Genomic DNA, 27,843 nt, shown 5'->3' with positions numbered 1-27,843 from the left:
AAGAAAGAATGACAGAAAGAAATGTTTATTTTAAAACCAACAATGTAATTAATATGCCACATATTTTCCTAATTAGTCCATAAATTGTTTGGTGTACAGATTATAAAAAAGTCGTGAAAAAGAATAACAACACATCAGCACATTTGACAAGCTAATAGATAAATGATTATAATCAATTGATCAATTCTCAAAATAGTTGTAAAATATATATCTATTTATTGACAGCTCTATATAAATTACAGCTTTATATAGATTATATAAAATTATGAACAAACAAGTGGTAAAATCTGTATAGCTGGTGGGACGGTTTCATACTGTTTTATGCACTGTATTATATGATATTAAATACTATATTATCTTGCCGTAATTCTTTGTTATCTTAAAATAACTCCCATAAATATCAAATTCCAAGTCTGACTGCCTTAAAGTAACATTTGAAGATACAACTTAACACAACGTCTAAAAAACTGACACAGAGGGATCTTTTATAAAATGCAGCCTTCGGACAAGGACAGGATAGTCTCTTTTGCACCAGGCCTGATAACAGGTTTAGTTACCCTGGAGGACGTTCCCACTCTGTCCTCAGCTTATCCATGATCTTGTCGAGGCGATACAAGTAAAACATGGCAGCGAGAATGAGGAATAAGCCTGCTGCCACAAGAAGGATGTAAGAGAACATGAGCAGCCCGGTCAAGACTGCATCTGAGGACAGAAACCACACATACACCCAGCCCTTGTAAAAGTTGTGGTGAACAAACTCAGGCCCCTGTTCAACCACCACTGTGTCATAGAAAGTCAGTGACATGGAATAAGACAAAGGAGTCTCGGTGATGAGAATAAACTCCTCGTCAGGCAAAGTGGTGGCGGGAAATTGTAGAGTTGTTGGAGGGCTCGTCGTATGTAAGGCAGAGGATTTAGTAGTTGGAGTGTTTGTTTGGATGGTGACTTGTTGAGGCGCTAGTTGCATTGATGTCGGTGTGGGCAATGTGGTTGTTGAAGCTACAGTTGAAGTTTGTCTGCTGGTTGAAATGAGGTGACCTGGTGTCATTGGTTCTTGTGTAGAAAAATATCTTGCCTTGGTACTTGGAGCATCGCAAAAGTTGAAATCCTCATCATGTAGGGAGCCAACGGTTCGGAGCAGTTGATAATCAGGTTGTTGACATATCACATCATCTCTGTCGATAACCACTTTCTCATTATGTCTTATCCATTTGGCAATCCCTCTGATACTACAAACACAGTTCCAGGGGTTGCCACTCAGAGTAAGAGTCTTCAAAACTGTGTTTGACAAGAAAATATCTCCTGGAAGGGTCTTAAGGTGGTTATTCTTCAAATTAAGTGCCGAAACCCTTTTAAGGCCCTGGAAAATGTTATCTGACAGGTTCTGCAACTTATTGTCATTAAGAAGCAATGTGCCCAGTGTGGGAAGACTGAAGAACAGCTGAGGATGTAGATAATGGAGGTCGTTGGATTTCAATGAGAGCTTCATTAGCTTAGGAACGCAGCAGAAGAGATCTGAGGGCAACTCCCTCAGCTTGTCATTAATATGGAGATTAAGCCACTGGAGTCCAGACATGTTGGCAAACAAGTTTCCCGGCACTGTGGTGAGGTTGGTGGCATACAGATAAAAGTCTCTCATGTCAGGCATGTGACCCATCAACTGGTATGGTAGAGATAATAGCGGATTCTTGTAAATGGTAAGCTTCCTCAGCTTGGGCATGTTGTAGAAGCTCTTTTCCGGGATGGCTTGAAGTTTGTTGGAGGACAGGGTCAGCAGTTCCAAGTTCCTTAGTGGCCAGAATACCTCAGGTGGGAGGCTGGTTATCTGGTTCTGAAAGATTTTTAGCTCAACAAGGTTGACAAGTTCATCAAAAATTCCAGGTTCGAGCACCTCTAGCTCGTTGTAATAGATTATGAGCTGGTGAAGATTAGTCAAGCTGCGAAAGATGGTCGGTGGAAACTTCTTTATGGCGTTCCTGCCAAGGTGCAGGAAGGTGAGGTTGGTCAGTCCATTGAAAACATCTGACGCAAGACTGCACAGGCTGTTACGGCTCAGGTCCAGTTCCTTCAAACCTACAAGTCCTTCAAACATATCTGGAGATATGGTCTTCAACTGGTTACCATTTAAATTCAGCTTCTCCAGAGTGGTCAGTGGACTGAAGACTTGAGCACTGAGGGTGGAGAGATTATTAAACGAAAGCGTGACAGACTGGAGCTGTGGAGCAACATGGAAGGCTTTGGGATGGATAGTGTGAAGTTGGCTGTGAGTCAGAATGAAATGCAACATTAACAGCTTGTTTGCCAAGCTCTGCTCATTCATGACGTGCACGCTTGTGTCTTTAAGCTCCAGTTGGTATGTGTGGACAGGCAGCTTATTTGGTATATCTGTGATGGTGTCGCCGACACAATTAACAGTACCATTAGAATGACACAGGCAACTGCCGGGGCAGTTGGTGCATGTGAGGAGTGGCAGTGTGAAGAGGATGAGTATCGCCCACAAGGTGCCTGCAAAGTTGAAATAAGGACACATTGTAACGCACACAATCAAATGTGAAATTTAATATTTCTCACTAATATCCCCCAAATTAGCAGAGCATAGCAATGCTCTTTCACTGTTTATTCAAAACACTACACTAATTCTTTGACTAATTTGTTGATTTTTTTTGCAAAAAATGCAAAAACAGGAATCAAATATGAAGTAAAATAACAATAAAAATATAAATTAATACAAATGTTATCTTTTTATCTCAAATTTCCATAAAAGACTAAATGTAATTTGGGGTTAACACCAAAACAAGTTAAATATTCTACCAACCTCTGAAGAGCGAGTCCATCGTTGTCTGTTTGATATTATGATGATGTTGCTGGGATCTGTGCTGCTCTTAAAGAGCTGAGCCTCCTGTCTATCAAGTTACCCCGCCCTCTGCTCCAACAAAATGCTGCCCAGATGTTCACCGTCACACTACGCATCCTTCATGCTGCCCAACTAGTGCCCCATGTGCCTGCCGTAAACCTGGAATAAAATTGGATGAACGTAATGACTAAGCTTCTTTCACTGGACCCGTGTTTTACTGATCATATTTTTAGCGGCAATTTATATCAACCGGATAATTGTAATTCAATGTCAGGACAAGTTAACTTAGTGCTCCAGTGATCATTAATCCTGTTTTTCAAATATTGCATGTTTAAATCATCTTAAAATATCTCTGTAGCTTAATAGCACTTTCACCAAAAATGTACTTCTTATAGGAAAATACAATTATATTTGTCCTGTTTTCACTAACTGTTGAAGCATTCATTGCTTTTGTTTTTTCCTTGAATGTGTTGAGTTTTTGGGAAGCATTTATTTCTTGTCTTAGGCTGTGTGTCTGGGACAGTTAAGCCTTTGGCCCATACTTCTATTTACTGCACTTGAGTGACGCAGAGGATGCTGCCTCAGTTCCTGCTGACTTATCTCAACAGGACGGGCTGAACCCAGTCTGCCTGCACTCCAAACTGAAACAGATAACAACCATTTCAACAATGAGTCAGTTAGTGTGTTTGACAACTACATCAACTTCTTGTCTCCTCTCAACATGTCACGTGTGATCGCGCGGTGAAATGGAGGCTTTTATGCTTGTGTTTGTAGTTCATGGGCACCTCACTAAAACTCACAGTTTAAGTGAGTAAGAGGCAGTGAAGATGATGCACTGCTGAGTTACCAGATACCAACAGGTTTATAAAAGCATCCAAGTTGTGGATGCATGTTGAGTCAGTTAGCTTACACCCCTTTGAATTTAAGGTCAGAATAATCATGTTAGCAATGTGCAAAGATAAACGTAACTGTTACCTCAGGACAAATTGTCCAGTCAAAGTAAATTGCAATTGATCTCTTATTCTTATACACATATATGTATAGTAATTAAAATGTAGTCTTCTATTTTGAAAAAGGGAATTGTCCTTAAAAAGAACCAAGTGATTATTATATGGACTGTTTATTTACTTTACTTTTTCCAATTACATCTTATTGTCTATTATCTTGCAAAATGTCACTCAGAAACAGATAGTGCCAAAACAATGATTAAAAGGTCAATTTAAGAAATTCTGTCAAATCGAAAAAATGGACTGAAAATGACCTCAGTGTTGGAAGGGATGAGTTATAATGAATGAATTATGAATGACTTTAAATGTTAATGTTAAAAATAAAAAAAATAATATATATACATACTATGTAATTAACCACCATAGAGCAGTCTATTGCTATACGGAATTAGTTATTTGTTTCTTAACTTTCAATATTTTAAATAAAGAATATTGATATTTATTCATATGTTATACTATATTGTCCATGTTTTTTGTAACTGCAAATGACTCAAATAAAGTCAACACTTGCTTTGATGCTGAGCGTCACATCCAGTCCTCTGGTCATCTCCCTGAGTGAGCAGCAGCACAGCAGCACTCTCATTTAGAGAAAGCCCAAAAGTCATCCCTCCTCCAAAAGACCCATCAGATAAACATCACTGTGCAGATGTGCAACATGTTGCTAATCCCTTCACTTGCACATTTATTTGCACTGCATCAAATATTTGATCATGCAATAAGAATAAAAAGTAGGTATGATATTTATTCAGAGTTCAATAAGATGTTGTCCTTTTTTGATCGCAAAGTTATGCCAAAGAGTCCATGCAGTGACCAAACATGTTCTTTTAAGATTAAAAAAAGTGCAGATTCACATTATAATTGTATTTATTTTGTAAAATGAACAGCAGTGCATTCTAAAAGCAGTGACCGACGTGTTGGCAGCAGTACAAACAATGTTTTGCCCAATTCAGCCACAAGAGAGCGACATAAACACAAGCAGTAGGCAATTCAAATCCTCGTTAAATAATAGTATGTCTTTGCTATCAAGTACATTTCGTCATATCTGACCCTCAAGTATTTCCAGTGTTAGCTGATTATTTACAGATTGAAGATGTCCAGCTGCTGTCCCTCAATCTCCCATGAGGGCACCTCAGTGCGATGGAAATGCTTATTGACGACTTTGCTTATGATACAACTCTATATTGCTGGGATAAATACAATGTGATTATAGTTCAGGTGTGTTGAGTCTTAAGGCTATGTTGGGCTTTGCAGCAAGATTTCACAGTGTTCCTCCTCCTCTTGCATCTGTGTCACACACAGTACTTCCAGAAGCAAGCTGCAGGCGAAAGAAGCATGTGAATGTAAACACTGCAATGGTTGGAATTAATTACAAATATTAATCAGTTTGCATGATGCATATTAATCCGTAAGTACTAAATATAACTCACGTTCGCCCCTCTTCCTAGTTATGGATTTGCCTTCTGCCAAATTGGCTGTGATATCCCTCTCCAGCTCCAGGTTCTCCCTTAGCGCCCGCAGCTGCAAGCAGAGATCGGAGGCATTAAACGCACCGCGACAGGTAGACGTCACCTCACTATCAACCCTTAATCAATTCAATGACTTTTAGGAAGGAAGTTAACAGGTTTTCATTGAAAAGCTTCACGTCTAGAATTAATACAAAGATGAGAAAATAAAAAGATGCAAACACTTTCTCTTTACACTGTGGTTAATCAAGGCCACATTTTTTTCCAAAGTTACCTCCGGGTGAATCAGTGGATTTTCTTACCTCCTCTAACTCAGCTATTTTATTGGCCAGCTCGAGACCTGCAGAAAGGAAATCACGTCATCATCAAAGCAAGAAATGCATTTGCCTTATCTGTATTCGCCATTTTATTTGTATCTCTCACCGAGAGGATCTTCTTTTTCAACAGGAACTAAGCTCTTGTGTAGCAACAGCGCTAGAATCTTGCTCTGGGGATCTGTGTCTTCTTTCGGATTATAAACATGGTTTCCTGCACACAGAAAGCAAATAAAAATGCAACTTTTAGCTCTCTGAATATTACAAAACAAAAATGAAAATGTCACATGGATCACATTTCAAAGACATCATTATATCAGATTAGAAAACTGTGTTAACCCCTGGTGGGGAAACTCATTTGTCACCACAATTTACACAGACCACAACAGAGACAGTTCACAGTGCACAGAAGACAAGAAACAAATTAGAAGGAACAAACAACACAAGAAAATACCATATGAAACATGACACATGACCGACATCAGAAAGATGCTAAACTTTAAAAAAAAACAAAAAAAAACACACACACACACACAACTGAAGGTGTTCATTAAACAATCTAACTGCTGCTGGAACAAAATACCTATTGAGTTGTTCAGTCGAACATGATCTCCTAACCTGAACCATTGTCAGTCTGTCACTCTTACCTGGGTTAAACATGCTCCGTCCCTGCACATTTAGCACTCCCTGCAGTAGTAACAAACCCAGGAGTCCTAAGCAGTAGTTCACAACTGTAACCCTATCCATCGTACTCATTGTCCCAAACTATGCTGCACTATGACCACTGCCTCAAGTAAGACAAGCAATCCACTGACTTGGGTCCATCACGTCAATATATTTATCCTCTCAGGAGCCAGGGGGAGGGGCCAGTCAGCTCCTTACGTACTAAATCAATTGATAGTCATTGTTGGTTTCGTCAATAGGCCACCTTTTTACAAAGATCATGGCGAGTCTGAGTGAAATACTGGGATCTGACGTAGGTGAGGCCAGTAACCCTACATCACTCTGACATGGCAAATCAAACCGAGAGGAAGTTATCAATCAGCCTGTTGGTTATGAGAGAGCAGAATCAGATGGTCTTGGCACTTGCACGTTTTTTTTCTTCTCTTACATTAATTGCTTCTTTAAATAGATACATGGGAGTGTGTTGATCTCGGGAACAAGGTGGCAAGTAAATTGGTTCAGTCTCTGAGTGCATCATAGCCACATATGAGCTCTATATTCTTGTCTTCAGAACTGATTTGGAGCTGAAGGATCATCAATCACTGCAGCGGGGACAACTACCCAACACCTCCTAAGTCACTGTAGTCTATTTTGTGCATCAAGGAAATCACGCATCATACCTCTCGGCCTGAAGAGGTTGTGCAGTATTTGGGAAATTGACTCGCTGGCACCAAGTGAATTTGGCTTATGAGGGTATCATAAAATGCACCATGCACCCCTTCAGAAATGACTTATGAAGCCTGGTGACGTCTGAAGTCTCAGATCCAAGATCCTCTCATGAATCCATCACCTTAGTCACTCAGCTTTTAGATGAACAGCAGCGAAAGGGTTTGACAAAACTATAAACTAGCATCAACTCATTGATTCAATCCCCAATGTGTTGTTTTAGTCATATAAAGTAAAATGAAATGAATTAATGCAGCACCTGAAACAGTTATGTTACAAATACAAACTAGACATTATTAGCAAGGGTACTAACAAATAACAGGAGAGCGTATTGTTCATATCAAGTAAATGTCAGCTGCATGCACCGAGGCCTTTCTTTTCCTCTAAATGATACAGCAGCGGAGTTCAAAGCTCTTCACAAATAGTTTGTTGCCAGTGAGATACAGGTTTGAGTTTGTGAGAAATATGTGGACCGAAGCCGTGTATAGTCATCGATCCTGTTTCTGCTCCCAGTCAAAAAGCTGATAATAAATTCAGCATTGAATATGGACGCAGTCACTGGGTGTCTACTAATGGTACTATTGACTGGCCAGTAAATTACTCACTAAAAGCAGTTCGTTACATGATGATCAGTATAGAAAAGGAATTGGTGCAGGTGTGGCAGACACCACGTCAGCTCGAAACGTTAAAGTTGAACACTAGAGGGAGCAATTACATTAACACAATCATAACACCAGCTGCTGTCAGTTCACATGACACGTGTGCACGTTTGCGCGTGTGTATTTTATCGCGTAAATAAGAACGGAGCACATAGACAGCTTGTAACACATTGTAATGTATGTGTGTCATGTTCATTCATTTTTTTTAATTTTTTTTTACATAATCCGCGTGCAGCCCCTCAAGACATCTTTATCCTTTTGGTCCGTAGATGTATCCCAAGGAAGTGTTCTCCCTTTAGTTCATAGTATTCCTATAAAACTCCTTGTAGCTGCAGAGGTTTACTGTCATTGTATCTTGAGGAGGAAGCTCCGTCAAGTTAACTAGCGGGAGCTAGAATTATACCGGAAGTGTGATAATAATTATTTTAAATTGAATCGCAAATTAAGAGCATGGCTACTCGTAGGCTTCTATAACCAGTTTAATTAGTATTATTCGATTTAAATGTAGTCTAATACATACTTTTAATTACAAACAAAAGACTGTAAATAATAAATGTTTCATTGTGGTGAGTGAGGAAGTTATTCAGTAACATTACAGTAACATTCAGTCTTTTTACCCACTATTGTTTTTAACACTCTGAAACACCATGTTCATTTGTGTAATAAAAGCCTGTAATCTAATAACATGTAATCAAGGTTAATGTTTGGGCTGCATTTTACAGCTTTCTTCAACAAATGTAACTTGCTGTGATGTCTTCATATGATCTATGAACAGAGCATTTATTCATAATATTAAACTATTTTAAAAGAAAGGTTGTCAAATACTGAGAAATGTAAATATGAAATGTTGTATAAATCAAAGAAAACTAGTTTGGTTATTTTGCATGGCATTGAGGTGTGACTATCTGTTTATATTATCTTGTCTTAAATGTCACATGTTGTTTATCTGCGCTCTGATCGGGATCTAACAACATTTTTCCTGAAGGCAGTTGGTTTTGTCATTGACAAGTAGCTTAGTTCACACTGTTACTATCCAAATAACTAACACATTTTTACTGTTATTGTCACTAATATCTCTTGTTATAGAGCAGTGGTTCTCAAATGTGGGAACGTGGAAGCACTCCTGGGGGTAAGTGAGATTTAAAAATATATAAATTTAAAATGAGCATCCATTAAAATATTCAATAAAATAAAAGTGTAAGCTCATAAACTTGATATATTCTATATTAAATCAGAATATATATATATAAATGTTTGGTACTCACTGAAGAAAGGTTATAAAGAAACAACAGAAGTCACGTTTTGAGTTGGCGTTTAACCGCCAAGTCTTTTATTCTGATATGTTTAACCGGAAGTCGTGGGTGAAACCATCGTAACTTTGCGGGCTCGTGTGAAAGGTTCATGGAGGGAGGGACACTCGTAGAAAACCCGACAGGCTAGCTTCAGCAGAGTAGCAGCTAGGCAATTACAGCGGCAACGTATCGGGAGAGGGTGGCTCACCGAAACTAATCAAAAGGGGCGTCCAGCACCTGAACCACCAATCGATTTTTATAAGCGAAGGCGATCAATCAGGCCGCGGTTAACCTTCGGTGAAACGCGGAAGTGTAATTCAACGTCAACGGTGTTTTTTGACTTATTATCGGTGACAACATGGCTGAATGTGACGTTAGCATCGACAAGAATAAACTACCTGGAGTGAAAGAGGGTAACGTCCATAACATATTTGTGATTTAAGCTCTCTGTGTCGCGTCACACGTATCTAGTCGGAGGCGAATGTTAAATGTGTCAACGCAGCTGCTTGTTTGTTTTTTTGGTGTTGTGGTGGTTTGTTAGCACAGCTTGCTAGGTAAAGCTAGACCAGTGGACTCTATGCTGGGTTCAAGTAGACGGCACTGATTACAGATGCGACAGAAGATGAGACGGAAGCCGACGCGTTGTTTAATTAAGCAGAGAGAAAAACATGTCTTATTGTAGCCCTTTTCTTATTTCACATTACGTTTGTATTTTGGTTAAATGTGGGCAAATGGACATTACACTGTAATGGGTATTCACAATCTGGTCTCAGAATCAGGTGATGAATAGCCTTGGGGCTGATCACATGGAGGTGTTTCCATGTGGTCAGGTATGTGCAGGACAATATATATTATTTGATGTGATAAAAGCTGCATGGACACTGGCCCCTTCCTTTTTTAAAATTTTATATTAGATCATTTCCGGCCACACTCCGCTTTTGGCTGCAAAGTTGCTGCTTTGAAACATTATCTTAAGAGACTTTATTGCCAGCAAGAGAGAACCAATATCACCTCCAATTCCTCATAACTTTTATAAAAAGCCACAACTTCTCCTGTTGCCGACGTGAAGGCGAATTGCAGGTAGAGTGCAGGTGTTTGGATGGGAAGGTGTGCTTGTGGGAAGGACCCTTCCCTGTTGCAGTGTGAAGCAGCTGCTGGGCAGGATGCTTGTTATTCTGGTCAGATAGCTGGAGGAACGTGCATTTCCCCACTGCTTGGCTGGTCTGCAGAGGGAATCGCCTGAGAAAGCTGCTGGAAAAGTTTCAATTTCATCCCTCGTGTGTCAGGAGAATACTAAATATTGTGAGCTGTCTAGTTGTACTGCTGTGCTGTAACTCCCAGATGATCTGGTCATTTAATTTGCCTGTAATCTGCATGCGAAGCACAAAGACTTGAGTTCTGTGCTCTTTGTGCATCTTGGTGTCAGGCTGATTTTCTGTTTTCAGCACAGCGTGATGGTGTGAGGACCCAAACCGTAGCAGCTGAAATACTTCTGTCACTTGTTGCTTTGCATTGTGAAAACTAGACTGAGTGAAACACTTTTTCCAAAGTGTTAAAAATTATCACTCAAACCCAATTTTTCATTTTTTACAATTGTTAAAAGGACTGTTTTAAAGCATACTGGCCAGAATAAATATAGTTTCTTGGTTAAGAAGATTAAGCATATGGTTGAAAATGTTCTGCGTTCGTCAAATCCATACTGCTCAGTGGCAGTGGGGGAGGTTTGTGGGGGTCTTGTCCTCCTCTTCACAGCATCTGTTTAAACCCTATCATCCATCCAGTCACCTCCCACTGTATTCAGACAACAATCTGGATCACGCATCTGTGTTTTGCTTGAATCCATGCCTTTTTTTGTGCTCTTCAGTAACTCATGCTAACACATAGTCATAGACTGTTGCTTGTTTTTTTTCCATGTGGATGAAGTCATCTTTGTGAGAGCAGATGATGGGCTGTGAGCGGTTATTGGCTGTGTTCAAGCTCTTTGATGAAATTATGAATACATTATTAATGTCATCCAAAGGGTGGGTGTGTGTGTGCGTGTATGTGGGTGTGTTTTTCACTTAAGTTTAAATATATAAATTAAGTTATTGTTAAGCAAAACCCTTGCCTACAGCAGCGTGGTATGTGGCTGCTTGCAAGATGAAATCATCATGGCTTAATTTAGTTGTTCTATATTTGATGCCATGACGTTTTTACAAGTTTTGCAGCTGAATGCAAGTTTCTTACTGCAGTATTTTAAGATGTGCAAAACGAGGATGTTGACTGAACCATAGATGCAGTTGCTTTAATGTATATATACGCCCCTATCCTATAAGGGCCATATCCATAATTAGCTGAGGCGGTGAGAAAGGTCCTCAATGACTCTATAGCTTCTGTTTCCTACACAGGAAACTGTCAGCATGGGAGACTGGTGTATGTATATGTATTGGAATCCTGAGTATTCAAAGAAATAAAAGCTGCCTCATTTCAGAACCGTTCAGATGGGTGTGTGGAGTTAGTATTGGGTTTTTATGAGGAAAACTACCCTCCTCCAATCGTTTGCACAATTTTTTCCAGAATAAATGTTCACAGCATTTTAGCGGTATCTGTAATATTGAAACCATGAATTGAAAGTCTGCAGTTTATATTTGTTGTGAAGATGTGAGATGGAAAACTAGGAGTAAAAAAGAGCTGAGAGTATAGAAACCAAATAAATACCACAAGCTGCTGTCAAAAACTCAGCTTCCGTCAGTGTGACATCACTTATTTGTTCAGATCTCATGTGGTCTGTAATATTTTAGCTCAGAACACCCTCTGTGTGGCTGATTACTGTAAGCATTAAGGTTGTGTCACCTGTTTAACATATATTCTCGTGTACTGAATTTGCCTGCATGTCACATTTTATCTGGCAGCTCCGGAACTTGAACCGGCAGCTTTTCAGTAGTCTGCTTACTTCTCTATCCGTAAGTCCCCTTGCACCTTTTACAGAAAAAGCTCAAAAGCTTCTGCAACATCAGTCTTGATTTAGACTTTCACAGTCTGATGGCAAATGATAGTTCCTCATTCACAGTTTCACTTCATGTCTTTGCAGCTGGAAGATAACCAAACCACACGTGCCAGAAGGCAAAGCACTCGACCAGACTGAGAAACACTTTGTGCTGAACAGATCTTTTGATTAATCTAGTAGTCGTACACCGAGCATGGCAAATCTGTAAATCACGTCAGCTCATCATATGAAGTCACTGAAAATATGATATATTCACTAATTAAATCTTGCACTGATGACAAATGTGATCCGCTTCTTGTGTGTTCTGGTTGGACCCTCCTGTTCTTGATTTTGAGCTAGATTTAAGGTCATTTTTTGATGTGAGAATGTGGCAGATTGGCCGGATGTGAAACACCTGAAACTGTTAATGTCAGATAGAGATCTTTGCATCTCAACTGCCTCAAGCTTAACTCGTACCCGCTTCATAACTGATAAAGCATGCAGGATTTGATGCTCATTTTAACTTTGGCTTTCACTGTATTGTTTTTTTAATGTCAGTCTCCTCTTTTTGTTTTTAGTGTGCAAAGACTTTGCTGTTCTGGAGGATCACTGCCTGGCCTACAACCTTCAGGAGCAAGAAAGTAAGATATTACAAATCAGCCATTTCTTCTTCCCCGCCCCTGTGTTTTTTCCCTTAAGAGACGGGTAACTCCTACTCATTTGTTCAAATAGGGGACTTCGGCTTTTATCTTATTTGTATGTGTCAGATCACTGATCTGTGGTCAACTTCAGTTGGGGAAAAGCTTAGCTGCTTTTTTCAGTAAAATGATTTTTCCGAAAACTCATCCAGATACTGTAGGTTCATTCCCTCGTTCCGGACGGTCTGTTTAAACACTTAAGACGTTTATTGCTGTAATGTTTTCTGCACCAGACCGGTTGCGTCACTGTGGACTATTTTTGTCAAGCGGCCTGCTGCTTTTGTCCTGTAGGTCACTTAATGCTTACATTGCAAAAGAACAAACTATGAAAGCTGCTTTCAGAGTGTAGCAGAAGAAAAATGAATGCAGTCTACAACGCTTCTCTTTTTCCTTCTGGAAAATGTTTCAAGTCTAGCAAACTGCGGCGTCAGTGTCCGCATCCTGATTAAGCTGACATAAAACCTGCTTCAGCCACATAGTTGACTGTGTGAATGGTGCAGGATGCCACAACAATACTCTGTCAGGGCCGGGGCGGACAACAGTGGACTGGTGCATGTGATCTGGTTGGATCACAATAATTTCACACACCAAAAGCCGGATCTGAAGTTAGACGACACAGTCAGCTTAGCAAGGTTGTTTTTTATCTGGAACACACGGCGCGATACCATTGTTTCTAACTATGCATGTGTGTCTTTCTAGAACGGAACATTTTGTGTGTACATGCTGTGCAATTGTTTGTACCCGCATGCATGACTCATTAGATTAGCTGATACTTTTTTGTGAGCTTGTGTGTGCGCGTAATTAGCCGTCATCTTTTTCCCATGATTTAATAAAGGCACTTTGGAGACTGACTAAAGAGGTTTCGTTCCCTTGGGGCAGTTTGTTTTCTTTCAGTATGTACATTAGGGTGACTTGAAAGTCTCATTATGATTACAACTTTTCAACTTTTTTTGTTTCTGTCAAAAGCCTCCCTGGCTTTCTGGATTCCAGTTAAGCTTCTGGCCGCTCTCTGAAAGAAATCTCCTGCTGAGTTGTGTTGAAAGGCAATTTTGTGACCCAGACAACGATACCTTTTCCTTTTATCATACACAAAGGAATACCTGCAGATGGCTAGTGGCCACTGCACTCCCTCATGTTCTTTCTTTGCACTTATTCACAAAGAACATTGTGAATGAGCAGTTATTAAAATGCTTTTAGCTTTTGCAGGAAAATTAGTATATATTTGTTAGGCTTTTGATTTGAAGGGACAGTTACATTTAGAGGAGGGACAGTGGAAACTTGAGTGCTTTTGCGTAACTGCGGAGGGACAATAGTTTTCATAGGTCACCATAAAAGGGTAAATTATGGAATAAGCTTTGCAAGAAAGGCCAGATGTCACCCAGCCATACCTTAAGTGCAGATTAGGCTCAGTTTTAGCCTTGATTAATTTGGTTTTGGCTGGCCTTGTGTTGTCATTAACCCTTTTAAAGCCTAAGTGATCCATGAGCAAGGATTGTACGCCTTTGTGGGAAACACTGACTGATCTACTTTGAGCTGGAAAATCTTTGTTTCGCCTTTTGACCCTTGATGTCACTAAGGAGAATGCTGGCTGACGTAACCTGATGGTCTCTAAATATGCAGTGTCTCTTTTTTTTCCTTGACCAGATCAACAGATGGTCATCTCAAAAGGGCCTTTTTTAGCTCAATCGCTTCATGTTCAACATGGAGTTAAAGCTGGCTTTTATATCAGCATATTACATATGGAAAATATTTCGTTCTGGCTGTGTCAGCACTTTTCTTTTCTGGAAGGTTTTTTCTCCATCAGTGTACATCTCTGCGCTGCTGTGTCTGAGGTTCAGAGAATCCAACTTTCTCACCCTATCTCCCCTTTTGTTCTGAGTGATGCAAGACCTCTTCAAGGTTGAGTTTGTTGAATGAACGAGTGTCACAATGTCTGGTCAATTTTTTTATTTTTTTTTTGCTGCCTTGAAAGATTAATCCATTTTCCCATTGAGAAATGTGACAATGGGTAAATGATAGCCTTATCTTGAGTTGTGACATCAGCTATCCCCTAAAAATATGTTTTGTGTCATAAGCGTAAACAATTGATCAGTGTCATCCAAAAAAATCAATGTCAACCCCTTGACTTTTATCAGGTCGCCGCAGCCGGTGACTCACAGTTTCCTCTTTCAATCCCACTAGTCGGAAAGCAGAAACTTTATGGAGCCTCTCACGGGTAAATTGCCAAATGTAATTTGGTCCGTTTCACATGAAAGCTGGGAACAGGTCGATAGCCTGGTGAAACTGAGCTGAGCGAGTGAGTGATGCTCTCCATGCTTACAAAGTGCTTGGAGTGCGTCAGCAAGCAGGATTTATCATCTGTTATGGCCCACAATGTGCCATCGCACAACCTTGGAACTGCACCTCGGCTGTCACAATGTATTTGTCAGTGACGAAGGCCGGTCCTTGTTTATTACCAGAGACTGAAGCATCTGTGCCTCGCAGTGATCGTGTTCTCTTCAGACCATCTAAGCAACACTACTGCTTATCAGAGAGGAAACATCAAGAACGTGTGGATCTGTAAATAAACTCAAGTGCTCTGCTGCTCATCACTCTTATTTCCTCATCACTCCCGCGTGCACACAAGTTTTAAGAGCGATGCTCATGTGTTTGTTTCGAACAGTCGAAAGCCACTTGGCGTCCAACGTCAACAAGAGCCGTCTGGTGCAGAAGGACCTTCAGGTGGCCAAGAAGCTGCAGGAGGAAGAGGACCAGAGGGCCAAGGGGAAGAACCAGAAACAGCACACTGACATGTGGGTGTCACACACTCACACATACACACATCTATTTCAAAGAGCAATCCTAATGGAATTGACAATAAAACCATACATGGTTATTTAATGTGATAAATGAGGTGAGATTTGACGTTTACAACGGTTTGCTGGTTATAATTGCATACAATCATCAAAGTGTAACTATAACCATCCTTCTAAGTGCAGAATTATGGATCTTCATTGGTTTAATTTCTTATATGAAATGACCCTCAATAAGAAGTCACAATGCTTTTCAGCAAAAAGCTGAGTCTGGTATTTGCCGCTTGGTTGAGAGCATCTGTTTCAGATTAGTGTAATCTGGTGTAATTACTTCCAAACCCTGTGCGTCGACAGATATATGAATCACCAGCGAAGTGCTCCATCACTCCCACCATTGATCACTCCAAATTGCAGTAAATTAGGAGGTTGATGTCTTGCATTCACTACTTTTTCATCTAATTTGTGCTAGAAAGCAAAGAGCACCGCTGTAGCTTTGTTAGCAAGGTAAGAAATGCCAATTATTCTGATTACTGAAGAGGATTACAGAGTCATACATTCAGTATCCATACAATGTAATTGACTTTAGTCTTTTACACTCTCTTTGTTATATAGACCACAGTATGTTTGTGCTTGGAAAGGCTTCGCAACACAAGCAGCTCAAGTAGATCCTTGAAAGTTCTTGTGGTCTCTGTATGGTGTCTCTATTCTTTATATCCCTGAAGTGTAATTATATTTTCTAAAAGGTTTGGGTCAGCTTCAGCTGCATATCCAAAGCTAGGCAGCCTGCACACAAAGTTGACTGGCCCGTTCTGCTTTATTCGGCACTAGGAGCTGCTCCAAAGCCCACTCGGGAGTAAAGGTCCCCTTCCTTCTGCTCGGCAATTTGAAATAATATATTGCTGACTCACAGCATTGTGAGATCACAGTTTCACAAACACACAGGCAGATAGTAGTGGGCACCCCCAGGGAGAAGCCAGATGCTCCACCATCGACGCAGGCAGGCCAAAGCTGCTGGTCGTGCTGGGAGCTCACACTGCCATCCAATCTGCACTTGCCAATGCCACTTCATATACACCAACTCTCAGGCGTTTGACTAAATACTCACCGGGGGGAATGCAACATCCCTTTTTTTATTTATTGGTATGTACCTACGAAGAAATATTAATGTTCCGCAGTTTAAGTTCTCCTGAGCTAACGGCTGCCAGGGTCAAACACAGTTGCAGTTAAACAGTAACTGGTCTTTTTCTGAAGTAAAGCATCACACGACAGGCGCACACACTGCCCTCCAGGCAGATGGTGTTGTTGTCCAAATCGTGCAGTTTGAAAAGCAAGTGAGCAACAGGCACCGGTTTCCCTCCTCCTGCCTGAAGCAAACACTCGCTGCCTCTCACGACATATTAGATAACTTTGCTGCTGATCGTGTACTGCGTTCCTCTGCTGTAACTTTATCATTGAAACTGTTATGCAGCTCTTTGTTTATTTGAATTTCAGGTACTAAACCAATACAGAGTAGAGAGATGTAGAAATAAATATGTAGATTTTTAAGATTAAAGATTTTATTGTGGATGACATGCATATAAAAAGTCTGAACACTAGTTCATGGTAACGTCTAGTTATCATTAAGACTCTAACTTGTTTTATTACAAACCATTACTGATGATCATTTTTAGTTGGGGATTGTGTCACCATAAGCTGAATGTATGTTTTAATGTTCTTCTAACCCCTCTCTGTCTGCACATGAACCCTTGGGAACCTTAGTGAGCGTCAAGACAATGAGATTGCCCAGGAGATTCAGGATCAACTGGTCCAACAGGCGGAGCAACAGCGACAGCAGGAAGAGAAGGATGCGGTAGGAAACGTACACATTCTAAGATTTCTGCCCATTCAAGCACGACGGTGGTTACATCCATCCGTCAGGGGCTTGACTTGTAGTATCAATGAACTGTTGTGGGCGAGTCGCTCCACTTGAGTGATCACATTGTTGGTGCCTCCCAATTCTATTAATGTAATAACAGCCATAGGGACCGGACCTGTTTTTTTTTCCCCACTAAGTTTTCATCACAATGTGTGTGTTTTCATGATATTGTTGATAAACAAGACTTTTCCCTCACATTGAGATTAGATAAAGGGCTATGGTTCAGTTGGGGCTACATCCATCATGAGCTGCCACTGTTTATAATTTGACTATACACTTATTGTTCTATGAGTGTTTTAATTGCCTGTAAGTTGAGGGAGTGATGGGTCTCATTGCTCCATACCTCTATGAAGAAATGCACTACTTTGCCTTATAGTCTGGCACACACTTCAGGGAACGGTGCACATCACTGTAATCTGATATGTTTAAACTGATGTCAAAACAAAGAAAGGAGAACATCAACCCAAAACAAATTGACATATTTGTTAGCGATGGGCCCATAACGGGTACATTTTCATATTCATCATGTGGGACAACGTGTTTTGTTTTGTTTGTAGGCCATAGCTCGTAAGCTGCAGGAGAAGGAGATGAAAGAGGAAAGGAAGAGACAGAAGCAGCTGGAATCTAACTTTGAGGAGGAGTACTTTGAGGATCACGGAGGTAGGGAGAGCACCACTCACTCGTGTAAATGTGTGGATGTTCCTGTGTGCGTATCTTCAGTCTGTAAGGACAAGAGAGGAGATATACCTCGTCTTCTGTGGACCCAGATTTATTTATTTTTAGCTCAGGATGTGTGTGCTTTTGATGCTGCACAATTCTGAAGATTGTTGCTGACTCGAGGCAAAGATTTTTGAATGCATTTAAAAACGCATAATTAATCTTAAAGGGAGCCTTACATAATCGTACAGAAAAACGATTTGTCACATTGCTCCCATTGAAGAACAAACATCGCTGTAATGGGGTTTAACAGTGCTCCAGTTTTTTTCCTAGCATTTTAAATGTGCTTTGGTAGCAGATTTGACTTCAGATATTAGATGAATATCTAGTTGCTTTATCATGAATGCACTTAGAAAATCATTTAGATTTAACAACTGATGTCACAAATCTGTATTATGCTTCTGTAACGTATTGGTGACTCTGTGTCACGTATTGAAATCAGTTTCACGGTTTTTCATGCACACTTTGCCTGCATGATTCATCCAACTGGAGGTCTGTTCATTTTGTACTGAAAGAGAAACAGCAGGTCATTTGCATTGTCTTTGTCAAGTATGCGTTTCACCTCAAGATCAAGTTTCAATGCAGGTCCTATTTATTTATAGTCAAGATTAAATGGCAATCATCTATATCTTTTCCTTCAGGCTCATGAACTCTCAGCTCTTTGCTGTGCAGTTTGTCAGCCTGTTGAATCTAATCTGGTAGATTGACTCACAGGTTTTCAGGACAGAGGGAGGAGGACAGTTGTCAACAGTTGGGCGTGGTTTAATAAGTACAGTCTGTCTGTCTCCACTGACGGCAACAGTACTGAGCATATGTCTACCTGTCGTGTTATGTCTGCAAAGATTACATCTGTCCAGGTGCTGTACCTCTTTCTAAAGATGTTCCACATGGCAGGTGGTTAGAATGAAGCCACAGCATATCCTTGCTGACTGTGCAACTCTGCCCTGCTCTATTTATAGTACAGTATTTGAGCCATTGCCAGGCTCACTATCTTTGCAATATTGCCTTGCAGGTTACATAACCACTCACCTGTAATGTCACCCTGCTGAATTTGTGCATGCATACAACCATGTCAGTGTCAAGGTTCACACAGTAAAACAAAGATTGAGGTCCTTTCCTTGACCCACATCAAAGCTAAAGGTTCCTGGCAACGTTACAGTATTTTATGCAGGCTCTGGGGTGACAGGATCCCCCCCTCCACTCCTCAGCCTCTCTTCATTCAAGCAAGCCCTTAAAACTCACATCTTCCAACTCACCTTCACCCGCTATACCCCTGCACCTATCCTCCGCTATGACTCGCACAGCTCCTCCACTTTTCTTTTTTGTTACCAAAAATGTTCTGTTTGTTTTTTTAAAGCTGTCTTTGAACTTGCTTTTAAAATGTTTGAACACAAGCAAAGCCCAATCGATTTGACGTCAAGCAGCCGGTTAGATAACTTGAATTCCATTGTGCTGACTGAGTAATGAGCCTCTGCTGTGTGCTTCCTCACTGTGCTTTTCCACTCATTTGTTTTCTTTGAAACTTTTGTTCCACCAGAATGGTTTTCATAAGAGATGAACATGTTGTTCTCAAGTTCTGTTTGTGCACTGGGTATAAAACAGCTTTTGCTTTGTTGACACATTCCTTTTTAAAACCGTGTCTTTAGTAAGCACTTTGTCTTTTCATCCTCACAGGGGCTGCGTCTAACTCAGTGCTTACTAACCAACTTAGCTTAAATCATTCCTGTCTTTTTTTTTTCTTTTTTTTTCTTCATGTTTCTATGTCATCATCATCATCATCATCATCATCATCATCATCATCATTCTCTCCATGTCGCCCTCCCTCCTTCATCTCTGCCCTGTTCAGCCGCAAGAAGACCCCTCGATTTGGACAAACCCACCCGTCTCAAATCAACCTCCCCAAATCGATATGATGCATATGCTCCACTGAGCCCACATCATCGTGATTGCTCCCCAGATTATAGCTCAATAGAGCCCAAAAGGAGCAGGCACCCAAAGCAGGACCCAGCTGCACCAAACAGCCGCTCCAGATATCCTGAGCACCACCTAGTGGCAGAAGGAGGCCGAAGCAGGCATGCAGAGCCGTACCAAGAACACCTGTTGCCCTCTCGAGGCAAGCATGGGGACAGACACCCAGATTATGAGCCCACAGAGACGGGCAAATCCAGGGGCCCTTGGAGGGACAACACAGACAGAGCGGTGAGGAGGAAGGACAGACCAGCCAGACCACCTCCACCACAGAGCCCCAAAGAGAGAGACAAGGCCTGGGATAGAAAACATGACCGAGACAGGGGCAGAGACCTGGAATGGGAGAGGCATATGGAAAAAGAGCAAAGGAGGGACAGGGAGCCGGACCTCAGGGGGGAGAGAGCAAGAGGAAACGATGGGGAAAGATCCAGAGAGAGAGGACTGAGTGGGGACAGACAGAGAGAGAGAGACAGGCAGAAACAGAAAGACAAAGACAGACAACGAGCAAGAACCAGGAGCAGGGAGAGAGGACTTGAAGAGGAGCCAGGGCACAGCAGGGACGGTCCAAGGGAGGGCAGGGCTTCTTGGGAGGAGGGAGGGGGTGATGGTGAAACGGAAGGAAGGGCCCGGGGCCGGCAACCTATCCACTCCGGCCCCGAAGAGGTGTTTGACGAGCTGGAAGCGCATGGTGGGGTTCATTCTCACCCCAACGGAGAGACAGGTACCGCCCTGAGCCCCCTTCTCTGCTCCGAAGGGGGTGTTTGTGTGGTGTGCTGGAGTTTGTTTTTTTGCTTTGGCAATCTCAGGTGGTGGGTTGATCTAACAAATCACTAATGAAGACACTAATGACTTGTGGATGGCGACAATTCCACAGTAATTTCTGATGACTGATTTATAATGATTTGATGTGTTGCTGTGGCGTGCATTTGTGTATTGTCTGCTGGGTTGTTGCATTGCACATGAAAAGATTACACTGCTACTAAGACCGAAATGTGAGCTGTGATTGGTTTGTGTGGAATAGCTTCATAGATTTTCATGTGCAAAAATGTGGCCTTCACAAAGGGTTCCAGGGCTGGTTAGCTGGTTGGTATCTTATTCCAAAGCTGTTGAAGGCATTTGACTGAACACGGTGATTAAAAACACCAGCAGAGATGCACTGCAGCCCTTTGAGGTGCCTTATAGTGTTAAAACACCGACAAATTAATCTATTGTATCGCTGAAATGCTGACTCGATCAGTCAGAATATTTATTATTTGAATACTTAAGTCATCTCTCTCTCAAAAAAAAAGCAATTTGAAGACATAGTAATAATGTTTTCGTTTTTTTTGGCCCAGTTTTAATGTCTCAAAGAATTAACAAATGAAAAATAAAACAAATCAAACATGATTTTATAAGGAAAGTCATGTATATTTGCAGGCCTAATCTGTTGTTTATGTGCTGTCATCACAGGTCGTATTGTGCACCGGGTGAGTGGAGCAGTAATAACAGAAACTGCGTACGGAGTGACCGAGGCCACCAAGGGTTTGACGAAGCTTGATATCCGTGAGCAGGAGCTCAAGGACATGGAGGTGGCCAGGCTAATGCAAGAGGAAGAAATCAAGGTGAGGAAGGAAACGGGCACAACACCGTTTAATCTTAACGGCTTTCATTTGCACAAATAATCTAACACTTTTCTCAAAATACTTTTTTAGTAAAATAAAGGTTGTTGTTACAGAGAATGTGAATGAGTGTCTGTTTGGTGACTTCTGGGGTTGTTACTGATGAAATGTGTTGCTATTGTGCAGCAAATTCTCAGCAAAATGTATTTTATTTGTCTAGCATATCTTTCCTCTTTTAAGCTGCTATCTTCTGCTGGAAGATCCTAAACCTTTGTACTGTGCCTTTTTTTAAAGTGCAGACATTAATACCAAATGTTGTAAGTCGAAACCAAGTCATGTCAGATATAGAAAGTCATGTAGTGAGCTGATAATACATATAGCATCAAATGTCTGATATCAAAATAATAGGCGCAGTGTAACTAGTACAACGTCAGATCTTCACACCATGTGACCTGTCAGGGTGGAGGTTATTCAAATCTAGAGAATATTTTTTTGGGACATAAAGAGAAGATTATTGTGATTAATGTGCACGGTTTAGATTATTCAAATATGATATGTGAAGTCGAGCTTCCAATCGGCTCGCTTGAATAAACATCATGAAAGCTTTAGTATTCGGAGCAAATACTGTATGAATGACACGATCTGATAAAGCGACATATTCTATTCTGCAAATGACTCAAAGCCTGAAAAAACATACTGAAAGGCCTCAATCTAGTCATTTCCTATGTTGTTTAACGTTAGAACAATGTGTTCCACTTGAGGGGGGAAATGTGACTTTTTGATTGTTCTCTGGTTTCAGGCCAGCAAGATGCATGTGCGTACAGCCCAAGTGGCGCAGGATGAGGTGAGTGGAAGTCGTGCTGCATGTCCTCCTTTTTGTATTTATTTTGTATTTCCTGAGCTGAGCCAATTAAATTGGCTTATAACAATGAGTTTATTAAACCCGGTCTAAACTAGACCTTTTCTAGCCTGAGATTATGTTAAAAAAAGAGCTACGTATGAACAAATTACATTATAGTTATTAAATACCCTTTTTAAAAATGTATTTAGCTGTGAGCAGGGTGTTTTCAGAAAACGGATCTCATATGTACAGTATGTCCTCATCAAACTAACAAGAGTTAGCTGTGATCGGCTACATGAAATATAAATATGAAGTGGCATGAAACGCAATCACCGTGTTGCCCAAACATTGACTCATAGAGGATATGGAGGTTTTTCTGTGGTTCTGTTTATCAAGTTGACATGAGATGTTTCCGATATCTCGCCTTGGCAGGAAATCGCCCGACTGTTGATGGAACAAGAGAAGAAGGAGTACAGGAAAAATCGAGAGCGGGAGAACGAGAGAGAGCGGGAGAAGGAGAAAGAGAGGGAGAGGCTGGCCATAGAGAGGGAGAGGGAGAGAATGGTCATAGAGAGGGAGAGGCTGGCTATGGAGAAGAAGGCAATGGAAAGGAGGCGGCCAGACGGAGACTACAGGGTAATTTGCCTTAACCATACTTATTTTGAAATGTGTGCTTTTGGGATGAAATGTTTTTGCAGCGTCTGACTTTATAAAAGTGTATTTCCACCGCGGTAATCATTTATGTTGGTTTGCAGCCGAACTCTGAGGAAGTAGTCCGGCCCAGAACACGAGATGAGTACGAACACCAGAGGCAGAGGAACCACAACAAGCCAGCCGGGTACCAGACCCATTACTATTTCAGACTAAATACTTCCAGTTAGTCGAGAAGTATCCGTTATTTCATCCATTTTCGCTCTCTGCCCGTCTCAGGCCTCCTCAGTCTCGTGCACACGACTATGTGAATGTGAACTCTGGCTACGGCTACTCGGACCACCATGCTCCCCCTCGCGGCCCCTCCAGACCAGAGGCTGCGTACAAAGGTACGATGCATTGCTGAGCTGAAGGAGCATCCTGGTGTTCATCAATGTGATATCTCAGGAACGCCTGGAGGGAATTTTATCACACTTGGCACAAATCTCTAAAAGCAGTCAATGTAGCAGTGTGCAATTAGGTTTGATTTCCTTTTTTGCGACCCCACTCGAGGAGGAACTAACTACATTTTGTAGGTCAAAGTCACTGTGACCTCACGTCCATCCCATTCTTGTGAACACGATATCCCAGTACGGGCTGGTGGGAATTTCTTCAAATTCAGCACAAGCATCCACTTTGAATATAGAATGAACTGATTTGAAATTGGTGGTCGACGGTCACTCAAACAACAAATACTGGAATAACTCAAGAATGAATATGCTAATAATGGCAATTACAAAGAAATGTAAAATGGGATAAAAATTATGAATTCATGACATTTTAGCAACTTGTCTGGTTGACAGAGCGACCACCGGGAGGTTGTAAAGCTTATAGGTTCAGATTCTTTCACTTGGGACTATTCGCATATACTGTATAATGTATTGACACAAAATTAAATTGACTGTACTATCTAAATAAGTCAGATGTGGCTTTCAGGTTAAGTGTTAAAAAAAAGAACCAGTCTGCTTTATTAAAAACTAGGGGTTCAGCAATCTATAATTGTAATTACTCTTAATTAGTTTCTCAGTAAATAATTGTATCAGTGAATAAAATTGTAAAAAATGACCATTGCATATTCCAAGAGCTCAAAGTAAGCCCAAAATTGCTTGTTTTGTTGGACGACCATCAGTCCAAAAACATATTTTGTCACATATCCCCTTAGTGGTATTATTATGGTGTACCAGGGAATTTAGAAACCTGACAGGGTGATGTTTAATAGCGTCATAAACACGGATGCTGTACTGCCTATGACGCTGTGTTGTTGTGATGTATTTTAGTGCCCAGCACTTGCCGCCAGAGGTCAGTCTCTATGGGGTAACCGACAGCTAAGCTCATGAAGACAGCAACTGAGTTTTGGGTTTAGTCGTCTCTCCAGTCATATACTGTGTACAACAGTGAAATGTCAGAAAAAAATGTCAAAACACAGCTACTGCCCAAGCTGTGACAAAGAAAAAGCAGAGAATCTTCTCATTTGAGAAGTTGAAAACGGCCAATGTTTGGGTTTTTTTGCTTTTTAAAGTTTACATAAACAGTCACTAAACAAATTATTATCAAAGTTGTCAGACAATTTGCATTCAATTAATGAACTGTCGCGCCACTGCTGAAATGAACACATCCATGATCAGTTCATCTTCAGTTGATGTATGCCTTTTCACATTTGGTTATGTATGTGTCCTTGTTTCACATGATTAGAAGAGCAGTTAGCATAATCAGAAATAAACTCCAGATATCAAAAAAGTCAAACTGACGTCTAAAAAGAGCAAAAACTCTACAACTACAATCAACAACTTAGATTGCAGTGCGATGTAGGAAGTTGCTGATGGATCTCTCTTGTCTCCTCCTCCTCTTCCAGGTGCCCATCACAAGCGGTGACTCAGGCTCTCTACCGACAGGCTGTCAGTCCTCCTTCGTCATTTTTTTCTTTATATATTTATCTCTTTGTTTTCAACCCTTCACACTCTTTTGATCAAACGCCTCGGGACAATCTATTGAGTTGGCAATGGGATTTATTCTTTAATACCCTCCAAAGTTGGCCCAAAGTTAAAGAAGTGGGTTCTGTGGGTGCTGAAACCACACTCACCGTTTTTTAATTTGTAAATTGTGTTGAATATTATTTCTTTTAACTGACTCAACATCAAGACGAGCCAAAAATAGCAGCCTTGTGACATTAACTCCCTCTGATTCTTAGCTGTTGACTTAAAGGAACCTGACCTTTTTTTATGGTCGTCATATACTAATGTTCACTCCATCTGTGGACCATGCCATCCCGAGGGCTCAAGGCCTCTGCTGGATATAACCACGCAATCTCACATTCCTCATGACTCTTCATGGGACGTGCCTGTCTGGTCCAACTCGGCTGATACAGTGTCTTAGATACCAACATGGCAGCTGCTTTGTGCTGCAGTTCTGTTCTCTCGTCATGCTGTTCAACGAGGCTACACGGGCCCCATTTATGTGCCAAACAGCGTCCGACTCCTGAGGAATATGCTTCTGTTCCTGTATCCACAACAACAAAATAAGCCTTTATCAAGATGCTAGTCGTTTTGGCTTTGACGTGTTTTACCACCAGGTACCAGTGCAGAGGAGGTGGAGCTTTGTGATCATCCATGGACATTTTATTGGCTGTTGGCTGTCTTCTGCTTGTGAGAGGAACTTTGTAAACCCATCCCCCTTAAAACTGTGGATGGATGATGTTCTGTGTATGGCTCACTGTTTATGTGCATGCTTACTGAAAGTGTACAACTGTGTACATGCATTTGAGCTCTATATCAAATTATCTGGCTCCCTGTTGGTCTGAGTGGGCTCAAGCCACAAAAAGCCAATACTCTTTTTCTCTTTGTAAATGAACTGTTGGCTCACGTACTACTGTACAATATATCTCTTTTCTGCCGCCATTTCATATCGACTCACCAATTACAAACCCAAACTGGCCCATTTAAAAGAACCAGTACCAGAATAAAATGCATGTACATTGCTTGTTCGTGTCAAACCTAAATTCATGCTTGTGCTTACGCCACAGACGTGCAATTGAATATTTGCTCTTGTGTTTATTTAAATGTAAATATCCTTTTTATTTTATTTTTTACTTGTGCTATCATTTTATGTTCCCCCGTATCTTGTGTCCCTGTACTCATCTTTGTTCTGAAAAGGGATATTTATATTTTATTTTTATACAATATTTTGTTGGTCTTTCCTCAGATTGTTCCCTTAATTTCCGTTCCCCCTGGCTCACTTTTAGTCGTCTTCTCTTTGTTTCAAGCTCAAAGGCAGACAATACTTCCTGCCTGCAGTAAAGACAAACATTCCCACAATAGAAGTACATCTGGATGGAGAGAAATCAGTCACCAGATCTGCTCAAATATATATTACTGCTCAAAGGGACCTATTTTTGTGTTTTTACTACTCCAGGATCCATTATTTTCTGTTCATATTGAATAATAAGGATACGGTAAATGAAGAGCACAGTACAGCCTTTGAGTTAACAGAGGTGTTTATGAAGCCCACGAAGTGATTCAGTCTTTGAACATTTAGTGCTGCTTCCAGGTTCTCGCGGTATAATAAATGTTGCTGGAATTGTAACCGTTTCCAAAATGATTCCCTCCCTGTTCAGAGAATTGTGAGACGTTTGCATTGCAGATGCAGGTGTTTTTTGGATTTATAATATGTGCTAATTGCTGTAGACGGAAGGAGATTTGTGCCGTCTGTTTATTTTTTCAGGGATTTGCAAATGGGGGAAGAAGTTATTGTGGAAGTAGCAAAGCCACCACACCCACCAAGGTGGGACTCCTTATTTATTATTTGGTGAGGGCACCACCGTGTGGACATGTTAGCAATTAAAAACAAATGTACAAAATGGATCTGATTGGGATGTGTCTTTGTATTTGTTGTTGTGCAGCAGACATTACTTTGGAATATAACTGTCTACATCCAACATTGAGTGCTAAGTTTTAAATTTTCTTTATTCCAGGGCTTGTATGCAATCTGCCAATTATAAAACACATTGTGTTGAAACTTACTGTATCCAATTTTTTGTTTTTTGTTTTAAGTAAAATGAATTAACAAGTTGCTTTTACTTATAACATCTCAAAATAAACTATCAGCATTTCCACTGCTTATGAATATGACTTTTGTTCGGTCACAGAAGTGACGCTGCTCGACTAGTAAAACAGGGCCAGGCCTCAAATGACACGCATATCTTATGGTTTCTTGAAGTCATTTGTTTTTTATTTCCAGACTGTCACCGTAACTCAAAGATTATAGATACATGTACAGTTTTTCGATTCCCAAGAAATACAAACAGCCCACAGCAACCAAAAAGACCGCTGTTTATCTTTAGCTGCATGCTCTTCTTCCTCTCTCTCGACTGCTGAAATCTTTTGCCCAGGGCGAAGACATGTCCTATTTGAATTGTTTCAGTGTTGATTGACACCTATGATCATCTAAAGGTATATTGTCTTACTCCGTTACACATGCAGGTCAATATAAATTCTGCACCTGAGCCATGTGAAGACAGTCAGCTGTTTGCACAGAAATATAAACTACAATATTTGAGCGAAAGGACCAGACAAGTGTTCCATACTCAGTAGTGACTGCTGTACAAGCAATGGTTTCTCATTATTTCAGAAGGAACAGATTCATTCACTGGAAAGTTAAACTATTTCAACATTTGTCCTTAAATTTG

General features: G+C 40.8%; 3 protein-coding genes across 4 annotated transcripts; 1 reads left to right on the top strand and 2 right to left on the bottom strand.

Moving 5' to 3' along the window:
* Nucleotides 1–553: 553 nt before the first annotated feature.
* On the bottom strand, nt 554–2,530 carry LOC137794405 (platelet glycoprotein V). Its single transcript, XM_068591124.1, has one exon. It carries the CDS (start codon nt 2,528–2,530, stop codon nt 554–556), a length of 1,977 nt encoding a protein of 658 aa, XP_068447225.1.
* Nucleotides 2,531–4,818: 2,288 nt separating this feature from the next.
* On the bottom strand, nt 4,819–6,432 carry uts2d (urotensin 2 domain containing). The gene is made up of 5 exons (XM_068591692.1): nt 6,286–6,432; nt 5,748–5,852; nt 5,627–5,664; nt 5,289–5,379; nt 4,819–5,176 (listed from the first exon to the last, which is right to left on the bottom strand). Exons 1-5 carry the CDS (start codon nt 6,392–6,394, stop codon nt 5,151–5,153), a joined length of 369 nt encoding a protein of 122 aa, XP_068447793.1. The 5' UTR covers nt 6,395–6,432; the 3' UTR covers nt 4,819–5,150.
* A 2,645-nt stretch (nt 6,433–9,077) lies between these two features.
* On the top strand, nt 9,078–27,275 carry ccdc50a (coiled-coil domain containing 50a). Of its 2 annotated transcripts, XM_068591307.1 has the most exons (11): nt 9,078–9,391; nt 12,522–12,584; nt 15,304–15,433; nt 17,192–17,282; nt 17,906–18,008; nt 21,483–21,634; nt 22,431–22,475; nt 22,905–23,108; nt 23,228–23,310; nt 23,403–23,512; nt 25,015–27,275. In XM_068591307.1, exons 1-11 carry the CDS (start codon nt 9,337–9,339, stop codon nt 25,032–25,034), a joined length of 1,056 nt encoding a protein of 351 aa, XP_068447408.1. In that variant the 5' UTR covers nt 9,078–9,336; the 3' UTR covers nt 25,035–27,275. The 2 variants fall into 2 exon arrangements, with proteins under 2 accessions (XP_068447408.1, XP_068447407.1); XM_068591306.1 differs by lacking the exons at nt 21,483–21,634; nt 22,431–22,475; nt 22,905–23,108; ... (1 more) ...; nt 23,403–23,512; nt 25,015–27,275 and adding an exon at nt 19,912–21,476.
* The last annotated feature ends 568 nt before the right edge of the window (nt 27,276–27,843 follow it).

This window comes from Clinocottus analis, unplaced genomic scaffold (genome assembly GCF_023055335.1).
Source record: "Clinocottus analis isolate CAN_PGR_092001 unplaced genomic scaffold, fCliAna1.0.p SCAF_25, whole genome shotgun sequence".
NCBI classification, from domain to species: domain Eukaryota; kingdom Metazoa; phylum Chordata; class Actinopteri; order Perciformes; family Cottidae; genus Clinocottus; species Clinocottus analis.
Note: the sequence above shows the minus strand (reverse complement) of the source record. Positions and strands in the feature narration are given on the sequence as shown.

Excerpts from the sequence above, each read along its gene's own strand:
- LOC137794405 (XM_068591124.1), bottom strand. The coding sequence starts at position 2,530 with ATGTGTCCTTATTTCAACTTTGCAGGCACCTTGTGGGCGATACTCATC.
- uts2d (XM_068591692.1), bottom strand. The coding sequence starts at position 6,394 with ATGAGTACGATGGATAGGGTTACAGTTGTGAACTACTGCTTAGGACTC. Across the intron at positions 5,665-5,747 it reads TGAAAAAGAAGATCCTCTCG|GTCTCGAGCTGGCCAATAAA; the intron begins GTGAGAGATACA and ends TCCTTTCTGCAG. Across the intron at positions 5,380-5,626 it reads AAATAGCTGAGTTAGAGGAG|CTGCGGGCGCTAAGGGAGAA; the intron begins GTAAGAAAATCC and ends CTCTGCTTGCAG.
- ccdc50a (XM_068591306.1), top strand. The coding sequence starts at position 9,337 with ATGGCTGAATGTGACGTTAGCATCGACAAGAATAAACTACCTGGAGTG. Across the intron at positions 17,283-17,905 it reads AGCAGGAAGAGAAGGATGCG|GCCATAGCTCGTAAGCTGCA; the intron begins GTAGGAAACGTA and ends TTTTGTTTGTAG. Across the intron at positions 18,009-19,911 it reads GTACTTTGAGGATCACGGAG|CCGCAAGAAGACCCCTCGAT; the intron begins GTAGGGAGAGCA and ends TGCCCTGTTCAG.